Source organism: Pleurodeles waltl, chromosome 11 (assembly GCF_031143425.1).
Source record: "Pleurodeles waltl isolate 20211129_DDA chromosome 11, aPleWal1.hap1.20221129, whole genome shotgun sequence".
In the NCBI taxonomy this organism is placed as follows: domain Eukaryota; kingdom Metazoa; phylum Chordata; class Amphibia; order Caudata; family Salamandridae; genus Pleurodeles; species Pleurodeles waltl.
The window spans coordinates 142,748,242-142,760,481 of NC_090450.1; the positions used below are offsets into that span (position 1 = coordinate 142,748,242).

General features: G+C 40.5%; 1 protein-coding gene across 1 annotated transcript in view; it reads right to left on the minus strand.

Annotated features, from left to right (window-relative positions):
- Positions 1-12,240, minus strand: part of KCNAB1 (potassium voltage-gated channel subfamily A regulatory beta subunit 1) — a 522,245-nt gene that overhangs the window by 11,412 nt on the left and 498,593 nt on the right. Inside the window, exons 10-12 of the mRNA XM_069213297.1 lie at positions 8,893-9,013; positions 6,804-6,898; positions 4,311-4,431 (exon numbers count right to left, since the gene is read on the minus strand). Of these exons, the coding sequence (XP_069069398.1) occupies positions 4,311-4,431; positions 6,804-6,898; positions 8,893-9,013 (337 nt within the window). The remainder of the gene's footprint in view (positions 1-4,310; positions 4,432-6,803; positions 6,899-8,892; positions 9,014-12,240) is intronic.

The window sequence follows — 12,240 nt, forward strand, 5'->3', positions numbered from 1 at the left end:
CTTCGTTTCTCGCTGCCTAGCTCTCCGTTCCTCCTTCTTTCTCTCTTTTCGCTCTCTTGGTCTTGCTAAAATTCCGGTAAAATATGTCCTGGTCTACAAAAAGGCGTGCCGGTGATGACCACCAACACAAATTAACCATCAGTTATGTAAGCAGTATCTTTTAATGTCTGCTAAGGCCCCCCAACTGCAGCTTTAGTGTGTTGTTGCATGGATTACCATTAGGAGGCCACAAGATAATGTTAGGGCTGGCACGGAGTGGTTGGTTTACGATTAGGTTGGTAGATTCCAACATCTCAATATCTATCATGCACCACAAAAGGATTTTTGACAACCATGTCTCGATGAGTTTTTTTTTTAAGTCTCAGAAACTGGTTGTAGAATGGAAACTGACTGGAAGCCTGGTCCAGCCAGATTGGTCCAAAATTCAATTTACACAGGCAGGTGGGTGCTTATTTTCCTTTCTGATCCCCATACATTGGAATTTGCTCCCTCTGGAGCTATGCTGCATTGTTGATACTACTATATAAGGCATTCAATTCACCAAAGCAACCCTTTCAGCACCAAGAGGCTCATATGTGTCATAGGCTGCACTTTAAGAAGTTCCAGAATTGAACAGAACAGTCTCTATAGGGTTTCTATGGAAAGTCGTAACTGAGTAAAAGTGCAACATAAAATTTCACTGAAAACTTTTGTTGCATTATCATCTGTTGAAATATTTCTGAAATTGTATATCCTGGATGTATAAAGAATTTGTGCGCATAACTGCCAGATGTATTCTGCCAGATTCCATCGAAGTCAGCAGGAAACATGAGTGAACAGCCAACAATTCCAAAACCCAACAATAATAAATCTCCAACGTCCAAGTCGGTTCAACTGTACATCATGTGACCGGCTGCTTTACCTAATCTATTGCAACCTTGTTTCTCTTGGTCCATAGGCGGTTTCGCACCTCCTGTAATCACACACTGAAAGAGAAGCTTTTATCAGAACAGAATTTCCCTCTATGAAGGGTGTAGGGAGCAAGTTTTCATATAGATCCCCAGTTCATGTATTACTTAAAACCCTTCGGACCCCCTCTCAGATCCCTCTCCATATGGACCCTGCCCTCTGAGAGTATGGTAGGCGGGGACTCGCCGCTGTAGGGTCATGTGCACATCTATTCAATCTGTCTTGTATTGTCTAAAATGTATGGAGAAGAAAAGAAGAGTAGGGAAGTCATTTGTAATGCTTTTTGAGTGAGAGATACACTCTCCCACTAAACTAACGAAGTAGAGAGGGGTTTTTGATCTCTTTTAATGCAACCTGAGGGGTTTTAAGTAGTACATAAACAGTGAACTGGGGATATATAAGAAAACATGTTCCCTCCACCTTAGATAGAGGAAAAGTATGTTCTGATAAAAGCTTCCCTTCCAGTGTGTGACTACAGGATGTGCCCACCCCCCTACGCACCAAGAGGCATAGGTTGCAATAGATTAGGTAAAGCAGCCTGTCACATGATGTATGTGGCATGGATTTGATACCCGCGAGTGCTGTGAATCACATTTTTAGCATGATGTGTTTGTGGTTGAAGATCACATGCGCCACACCTTTTTTTAATCTTCACTTGCAATGATGAAGTTTCAGAGTGGAACTGATTGAATCAATATAGGCCACGACACAGATGTACTGTAGATCTACCATGCTTTTATTATGTTTTTAATATACCTATTCTCTGATATGTTCTACCTCCTATCAGGGTATATTATCTAAAGTTTGAAAGAAGAGGTAGGTCCTTTGCTGCAATAGTTGTACATTACTCTTGAGTCCAGGGAATAGGGATCCTATTAAGCTGTGAAGAATGCCAGAGACCGGATTTGGCTTTAGGAAGGGCAGAAACATGCTGGCGTAGAAAGAGACATTAGGGCCATAACAATAACTTATGGTTTTGTTATCCATACCTAGGGTACCACCTAATAAAGAATATATCTTGTGGTTTATCCTAAGTTATTTTAAACTGAAACAACTGGATCACAGAAACTATCCAGATTAGTTTATTTCTAAGAACTCCCTCAAATAAATCCCCTTTGAGGTTGAGTCCGCCCTTGTAGTACTACCTTACCACAGTGGTTTGAGGCGGGCCATGATGAAGAATGTCACTTTATGTGAGTGAGCCCACCTCATCCATATCTATGGAATGGTTGGTATGAGAGGTAGCCAAATAGGTATAGGTAGACCACAAACTAGTCAATAAAGTACACAACGTAGATGACAGTACCTTTTTGAGCGTTGACCATATCCTTTTTGTGTGTGATAAGTTAGAAGTAGATGGGGTATCCATAAAAAAACCTCATCTTTCATCTCTGTGTTTAGGGCATTCTGACACTCGGGCGTTTCTCCAGTGGGCTGCAGTATACGAGGCTGCGTTCAGAGCTGGAGTAGCTGGTAATGATCCAGCCATGCTCTGTTCAAGTTGTTACCTCTTGCAGTGTGGGCTGGTTTGAAAATGTTTGCTGGGGCTGATTCTGGTTTACAGCCTGCCCTGATGAGTGTGGCGGCTTGATTTCGTTATTGTGGTACTTATCTTGATTAGCATTGTCTGTATTGCGCCACAGACAATTGTAGCCTCTGATAAAGTGGTACAGTGGGACCCTTTAACAGAGGCTACAATTTGCTGAACACGAATAGACGCAAATGGTAATGGAACATGAACTAAACTGAGTTTTTATGATATATTTTTATTAATTTTTATGTAGAAAAAACCGGAAATACTAGAGAAAAAGTTTCAAATAACAAGTGCTCAACATGAACTATATTAACAACACTGTTTGGACAAAGGTGCTGAAATCAATGGATTGTTTTCCAATGCAAAGTTGCAGTGAGGCAGAAACAGGCGTTTAGGCCTCATGTCAGAGACAAATTATCAATGCTTAGCAGCTCTGCCACAAATGAGAGCCACATGTACACTTTATAAAGGCTCTCCCACAGAGATCTTTGATTGTGTGCAGTAGTCTGCCAGGTAACACTACTTTTACACTTTTTCCTTGGTCTCTCAGAAAGGAGAATAATATTTACTATTGCCAATGACTCCCCCAAAGATTAGATCCATATCTTTTTATTTGTTTTCATGGTTGTACCTCAGACTTGAACCACATGTACAGTTTGTTTTTAGCTGCCTCACAGAATCACTTTGCATAGCTCTCAAAGCGGAGAAAGTACATCCACCATAGAGTTTAAAGAAAAGAGGCTGGGTTGAATTAAGGGTCACTTTGAACAAAGGGCATCAGGGATTTTTGTGATCCAGAAAATAAAATGGAATTAGTGTCACCGTCAAATCTCCCACATGGGTGATGTTGGTATTAGAAGATTTTCATCACATAACATATAATACATAGGCTGTGGCATGGAGCACATTTACATTGAATATTTTTACAACAGAATTACACGGCCATTAATGTATTGTCATCGAATTCCTTTACATGGAAAATATGCATCACAACAAACATGTAAATAAAACGAAACGTTTCCTAATTTCCCCAAATTTGTATATTATTTTGACATCTTAAAAAGATCCATTTGATTGATTTTTTGGTGCTTGATTATTTAAAATGACCCTGTTCCCTTTTAAAAAACAAGGGATAGTTATAAAAACATTTACAGTTTGATGTGCTTCTATTCTTTCATAAGTGGTGGAGGTGGCACCTGACAGAGTGCCATCAGATGTCTGCGCTCAACTATCTCCACTGAACAGACAGTACTTGCCTGCTGCAAAACCTTATCCCAACTTATGCTCTCATACATTGGGTGAGTCAAGCTAGATCTAAGAGTGGTTATAGAATTGGCATGGGCAGTATTCCAAAAGGCCACCTGTCCTTGCTAGCAACTCTCCAAGTGCTTCAGAAAAAAACAGCAAGTTTAATAGAAGCCCCTGTCATCACACTACAGTCTCAATTGCCTGAGAGATGATGACATTCTGAAGGGCATCTGAAACTACATCAAGCTTTTGGATTTATGAATGACATTGCCAAAGTTTTGTCACTCCAATCGACTCACTAGATTTCAAAATCATGCGTGAATGATGCCCACCTATTTATATCATATGAATGACTCAAGGGGTATCTCAGAGCAGTCGAAGCATGATGAAGATCCATGTAATCAGAATAGTTGAAAGGTCCCAACACTTTATCACAAAAATCTCTGATGTTCCTCATAAATTTCCTAGTGAGTGGTTTGCCCTCATATTTGTGCTTTCTCGAAACTGAAATGGAGCAGATCCAGTGAAAAATTAATCTTTGTCTCACATCCTTAACACTAATCAACATTGTGTTACTTACCTACAGCCAGTTGAGGCAACGTGCATCCAAGTCTTTCAGCGATAGGAGAAAGATCTTTCAGCTTTGATTGTTGCTGTCTTCCTTCTTCACTGACAATTTTGTCCTTCAGCCACTGATAGCACTGGAAATTAAGAATGTACATTTGTTAGAAAGTCTGTATTATATTCCAAAGAGGTAGCTAAATTGACAACTATGTCATTCACAATGTTGGTCAAATCTTAATATTTGTGGTGGTGCCTCGTCTTTCAAACGTTTAAGCGGAGCTCTTCTATGTACATGTTTTAATCCTTATTTCAGTCAGATACCAGAATATGGGTAAAAAATATTGCTGGTTATTCTAACTTTGGAGGAGTGTTAATCCGTCCCAAAAGTGACGGTAAAGTGACGGATATACCACCAGCCGTATTACGAGTTCCATAGGATATAATGGACTCGTAATACGGCTGGTGGTAAATCCGTCACTTTTCCGTCACTTTTGGGACAGATTAACACCTCCTCCAAAGTTATAATAACCCCCATTGTGTTTCTAAAATATCGTATCCAGCATATTGACTACCAAAGTACTGTGATGGGCAAGTATATATATGCGTCGATGTATTGTTCTTAACTGCACCTCTATGTATCTGTCAGTTCACGGGTGTGTATGGATAAAGGTGCGTATGCATTAGATAACATATGGTAAATTTATCCTTACCTATATACCCTGACCTTCACAATATTTCGGTAGCAAATACTCTGGCTAAGATATTTTTGTAGCACAGTATTTAAAGCAAGCTGTTCAGGTAGTAAACCCCATATGTTATATACTTTTCGCTCTTGGAAGGTAAAAAGTCTAAACATGTTTCAACAGTGCTATTGAAAGTATGATCTTATTGACATATATTATGGGAATCTTTTGGGTTTATTCATGGATGCCGAAAATAGCCACAGTAAATCCTCTATTTCCTCTACGAATATCTGAGAACAGGCAGATTCTGATTGTGCGATCCTGAAATAATTTTTAATTTAATTGTAAAACACCTTTTATCTTATTGCACCAAACCTATCCCAGTACTTGGTTTCACAGAGAGTGGTGAAGGTCTGTAGAGCTGTGTTTGCGAGTTTAACATGCATTTCCTTTCCTTATTAAAGAGCCACAAAAGGCACAGGAGTAATGGGGTGGTCTGTATGTACCTGAGTTATCATAGGAGTAAAACCAAATAATGGGAAGAGTGTCAGAGTCCTAGAATCCGTATGTCATGAAGGGAAAGTGGATTTTATGTGATGAAACTATTAATGAAAAGTGAGAATGTGTCTGGGGAATGGAGAGGTTGTATGATGCTATTTCCATGCAAAAAAATATGGGATACCATTACTTCAGATTTTTAATTAGGATTACCTTAATTTCGGACTAATGGGGGTTATGTACAATTATTTTGGAATCTTGGATTCAGTTTTTTTAATGTAATGATTCTTTTTCAACTCCTAAACTTTTTAAATCATCTTCTTGTAAATGTATAGTGATTCTAGCACCCAGAAGTATCATGGCTCAAAGCTGTAAAAATAGAAGACCTCTAAATCTCAGGAACTAGCAGTCCAAATGGGATTTGCCCTAAGAGTCTTTCACGATTAGCAGTTTAACACAAACCCAGAGTCAGACTGTTGCAGGGCATTGACGAACAAGAAGGGAGAGAACCCAGCCTCCAGAACTGTACTTCTTAAAGCACGAGGTAAAAAAAGACTGAGAACTGGAGTAAAGAGAACAAACTGGAGCAAGAAATGGATGGCGGGCACCAGTCACATGATCAAGTTTGCACAGACAGAAAAGCAACATGACCCTCTTATTCTGGACAAGATGATGCCTCTTAAACGGGTTGGGCTGCAGCCTCAATGTGTTTTAGTCAGTGGGTGAGTTGAGAAACGTGTGATTGGGAGCCTGGACAGACTGACTATATTAGGTGTTAGAAAAATAAAGTATGCCCCTCTTCAGTTCTAGGCTCATAACAATAAATATTCCCTCATGTGGCCAACTCCTCATCTCTATTGTATTTTTGAAAGTAGAGACTTGATACTCCACCCAGATGCTGGGTGCATGCACCTTCCATAAGCCATTGATGGGGCAGTGATTGGGGCTCAATACTTGCATTCAGGGAAGACAGTAATTTTAGCATCAGTGAATTGCTGCTAGTAAACAGCAATGCAGAGACCTGGATAAATCTGAACAATTTGATTGGCTCACAAAGATTGACTCTCAAATATTCCAGGGTTCAGTTGAAGTGATGGTGTAAATTTGGGACTTTGCCAGAACAAGAGTAGCACAAAATGCTGGCAATTACGCAAGACTATGCATTGCCCAGGCCTAACAATCACTAGGTTCGGATCCAGTGAAAGACTGTTAGATGTGTACATTACATAAAATGATTTTAGATGTTTGTATATTGATAATTGTGAAGTTCCATGTTCATTTAGAAAATGATGCCTTATGATAATATGTATCAACAATTTGACATCTACCTTCAGTGAAGCTCTGGCACTTTCTGGAACACCGTTTGCATATTTCCCTGAGATGATCCCACAAGCGAGAGGTGACCAGGTCATTGCGCCAACCCCTGGGAAGAAAGGAACAAATGTCAAAATAACCTTTCAAACAAATAAGGTTACTGAGCTGATGATGCCCTTTGCATAAAGCTCACTAAATTTCATGCTGTTATTAACAGGTGGGCATTTATTGTATTAATTTATCATTGCCTTTTTCTGAATTTCCATACAGTGGATTTTGATGGTCGCATTCTTCTTGCAAGAGATTTGAGACGTTATCACATAATCTTTGCACTGATGTAGAAAACACATAACTCAATTTGCACCTTTTCTGCTTGTTTTTGATAAGGAATGGAATAAACAGATTTTGCTCATATGTACACATAATTCACATCACAATCATCAGTTACATCTATATGCAGCCTTCAGGTACACGAGGATCCCTATTTGCTGACAAATCTCCATACACAGCCAAAAGTTTTGTCAGTTACGCCTATCTCGAGGCAAGGATGTTAAGGGTTGTGAATAGCCATGGCCACAGCCCACACCACCAACAGAGTATAATGAGTCTAGAAAGTATTGCGTTACATGTGGTGTTCGTTGATAAATTGAAGTGTACAGTCACTTGATACCCTCTAACACTACACATTTTCTGGTTATTAAACTGATACCTAAATAGCAGTGAAAGTCATAGAAGACCATGTGTAGGAGGCACACTGATCTCAGACTCATTATACTCGTATGATATTCTTCATTTTACAGCTCTGATTATTCAATTGCTAGATGGGAGAGTACCTTTTAGGAAAAGTATACAGAATATTGATGGATGGAATGCTTGAATTAATCTCAGCCACTTGTAGTTACTCGGCCACATTCCAGTCTGTCGATATTTTGCAGACCATGCTACTTAAGGTTGGACCCAGCCATATGTAAATCAGTCTTGTCACTGCTGGAATGGGAACAGTCCAGCCCGAACTGCTAGTCCAGTTCCTCCCTGAATCAGCACACAAGAAACCCAAGCATGGTGTCACTATTATTAGGGCTCATTAGTTGGGTATATCTTGGTTTTGGTATAAGGTTTTTTTCTAATTGCACCTTTGTTATACAGGATGCATGGACACGAATGAGAATAAAGCTAAATAATTATCTACTTTTCAGAAGAGTGCCTGGAAGAAGAGAAGATATATAAGGTTACATGACTAAACATTTCTGTTGCTTAAAAGGAGAAAACTCAGGTCATTCAAACACAGTCCACACCCCTCTGAGATGGGTACATGAAAGATGCTAAGATATTTTGACAGGTGCCATCATGACTGTGAATCCCGCTTTGGTTCTTTTGGAATAGCCCTGTCCTTATGAAACATTAAACAGCAGATCTTTACAATACCTTTTCACGCATGAATGTGAGAAGTCAGTGGTGCACTTTCTCTGACGAGGTCTTTGATTTGATGTTCATTTCCTATTAGAGTCTTCTGTCAGGTTTTGGCCCAGCTAATACATATCCAATGTTTGTGACTCTTCCTCAAATCAGCAAGTTTCAGAGGGGGCAAAAGGTGGATCAATACATTCTGCCGTGCCCCGGAGGCACTGCTCTAATCTAGTTCTAGTTTCAAATAGTCCAATTTTTTCAAATGGCACTGCAAGTAACATCTAGGGGTATTCAGCAATGTTTACCATTGAGAGTGGATGATAAGAAATGTATCAATCTATGAACTTAACTTGTGTTTTTGAAGTTGTATTATATTGCTAAATGATTGATAAACATGTATAAAACATTAAATCTAACCCAAAGGTCCATGTTGATTTATTACACAGGATGGAAAGAAAGGTTTGAGTATACACTGAAGGGATATCGACCGTACACAAAGTTGGAACTCTGACAGCAACAGTACATTACTTTACATCAATGAAGGGTTCTGCCTGTCAGGTTCAGTGAGTTCATGAACAGTAAACTCCACACCCACAGTTAAGTAGTGAAGGGCCTTGAAGTACCTGCACGCATCTGTGTGGGAGCATACACATGACTGCAAGTCCGGGTGACGCCTTTTATAAGCCAATTATTTACCTATTTTGTGGTACAGTTCCGGAAGCTGGATTTCCACTTTCTCTCTTTGAAAAAGGTGATATTCGGCTTGTTCGCATACTGGTGGAACCAAATTAAATTGTCTTGCAACAGAATAGGCTTCCTGGGAAAAAAATCAAAAATAAATGATCACATTGCGTTTTGTTGCACTGCAGTAAGGACTTTTTTTTACCAAACCTGGAGGACACATTTCTCCCTGGCTTTTTTCTGTCGCATTACACAGGGACAATCCCAAGAAAGATTTTTTGGACCAAGAAATCAGCCCCAGGACCTTTTCTTTAATTCTAGAGAGCAAAAACTAGCCTTAAAATGTGTTATTGACTTGCACATGCTTTGCAACATAAAGGCCCTCATTATGACCCTGACGGTCTTAAGACTGCCAGGGTTGAGGTGGCTGTCAGACCGTCGCCAATGCGGCGGTCCGACCGCCACATTACGACCGTGGTGGTAGCATCGCGGTTGGACTGCCAGGACCGCCACTTTTCTTAGGCACGATGGTGTGACATGCTGGAGGTCCTAATCCAACAGGGCAACGCAGCAAGCAGCGCTGCCCTGGGGATTACGACTCTCTTCTCCGCCAGTGGTTTCATGGTGGTAGCACTGCCATGAAATGGCTGGTGGAGACTGGTGCAGAGGGTTTGGGGGGGGCCTGCACTGCCCATGCACTTGGCATAGGCAGTGCAGGCCCCCCCCTGGCCAGCATGTCGCAAAGTTCACTGTCTGCCATGCAGACAGTGAACTTTGTGATGGGTGCTGTTGCACCATACGCACTACAGCATTGCCACCAGCTCTATTACGAGCCGGCAACAATGCTTTAGGTCATTTCCCACTGAGCCAGTGGGAAACTTGTAATGGGGCCAATGGGGTGGCGGCCGCATTGGCGGCAACCTACCATCAGGACTTCGGCATAAGGGCTTTTCTGTCTGCTGAAATCGGCCCCAAAGTCCTTGCCCGTGTTGCTTAAAGATGCCACTCTCTCACAATGAAAGTATATGAGGGAACACCAGCCAAGGAGCATACTCAATGTCACATCACTGAAACCTTACTGGCTCAGTCAAATGGTGCTGCAAGACTGTAGGTGTTCTCGTCTTGCTCCTCGTGGTGTAGCAACTGTATCAGAACAGCAGAGGAATGATTACGCATAGGGATAGAAAAACAGTGGTTTCAGTTGACTGGAAACGGAAGTGAATTATGGGAACAAACAATTCTTAAAATGTGTTTATACTTGATATGTACTGAAAAAAAGAGTAAACACTCTGGCAATATTGTGCAGCATACCACAAACCACTATGAGATTACCAGCTTTCCCGTCCAATCCTTAAAAATGAAAAATTGGTTTGCAGCAGCCAATCTACAAATTTTAACCAATGAGGCTTCTGAATGGGTGAGATCAGACAATCAGAATTGCTAAACAATCTGCTTTTTCATCAGATTCTGATTGGCTGCCCTCAACCAATTACATGGGGTTTTATGGTTAGACTCGTCTGGTTGGCTGCTAGGAGCCTCTTGGAAACAAGAATGGGCAGCCCACCACTACTAAGAATGTTTTGCAACCTGAGGAGCAACAGGCAGCCTGAACGCAAGATTTTTTCCATACATGTGGCAAGAAGTTAGTCTTTTGAGGTCGTGTCCTCAGCCTGCGAAACATTTTGCAAGCTTGTAGAGAGCTTAGATGGTGCCCATTGTTTATCATGGGTTGGCTTCAACGTCACTCTGTGTGTGCGACTTCACTTCCTCTTCATGTATTTGTCCCTCCCTTGGAGTATGACCCAAGTACTTCCTCCTTTTGCCACCCAGTGTCCTTCCGCTACTCGCGTGCTTTGGGGGGTACTTTTTTAAAATCTTAATTGACGCATAAGAGTGCTGTGTTTGCAGGCTGAACCCAACTTATTCTCCAGGTTTATGTTGTTGTTGATGCTCTGTTGATGATATTGCCCTATTGTTATTCCTGGTATATTTTTGTTGCCCCTTTATTGTTGCCTTGTTATTGTTGGTTGCCTTGTAGTTTCTTGCCCCGTTGTTGTTGTTGCCCCGTCATTGTTGCCCCGTCGTCGTTTGCCCCATCACTCCTTCTCTCACTTTGCTGCTTACACATAACCCATTCCTCAGCATTCTTCCTTGCCCGATTTCTCCCCTCTTACGTGTTTTTGCATGCCCTATCTCCTCCTACCAGAAGAAAACAAGCATTGGCAAAGCCAATAGGTCTCACCTATGTGAACTCTATTGGCTTTGTCAATCCTTTTTTTTAACCCATGTTGTATAGCGGAGCAGATGCTATGCAGCCTGGCTGAAAGTTTAAAAAAAAACATTCATGACCATGTCTGTGTCCTTAGTGGAATTACTTGTGGAAATCAGTGAGGTAGTACTGATTTCAACATTAATTCCTAGCACCTTGGTGGACACTCAGAAAACAGATTTAATTTTACCTCCATGAAATACTGAACTGTGTGCTATTTGACATTCTGGGTACGAAATTAACACATTATGAGTTCTGTCAATCTCTTTGGTGACAGAGAAAATGTACTTGTTAAGTGCTATTTTAACACATGATCTCTGCCATGGTTTTAGGTTGAGTGCTATCACATACAACTGTAGAACTGGAGTGACAGTATTTTTGCATTGTTGATTATGGTAACCGTTTACACTGGAACCTAAATGGTATGTGCTGCTGTGGGTTGGATTCCTGAAACATTAGTTGAGGTATCAATAGGAAGCTACCTAATGCACAAAAAAAGAATACGAAAAAGCAACTGAGAAAAATACAACAACATGGCAACAAATGACAATACAATACAAAATAACAACACAAACAAGACAACAGAAAACTTTATTAAAAAACACACTACAACATCACAAAACCACAATAGCGCCCAGGAACAAAACCATAGCAAAGACAAAACAATGCCGCTCTGGAGCAATATAACAAGAATGTAATACTACATCACAAAACAACATGCTATTACATCCACATGTCACAACAACACAATAACACAGGCACAAAGGCAGAATAAAACCGTTTTACAGCAACACAACAGAAAACACAAGATGACGCATATTACAACACACTCGTGTTATGCTTTTGTGGTGTTATTTTGGTTGTGCTGTTTTGACGTATTGTGTTGTGTTTTGGTGTTGTCATGTTGTTTGCATGTTTTTTGCTGTTTGGCAATATTGCGTTTTATTACATTTTATTGATATGTAGTGGTAGCATGTTTTTCTGTTGTTGAATTTTGTTTTGCGAATTATGATTGATTAATTCCATAATTGTGCTGTTCTCTTGTGGTGCGTTGGTATGTATTTTATCACAACGGCATGTAACTGAGTTTTTGG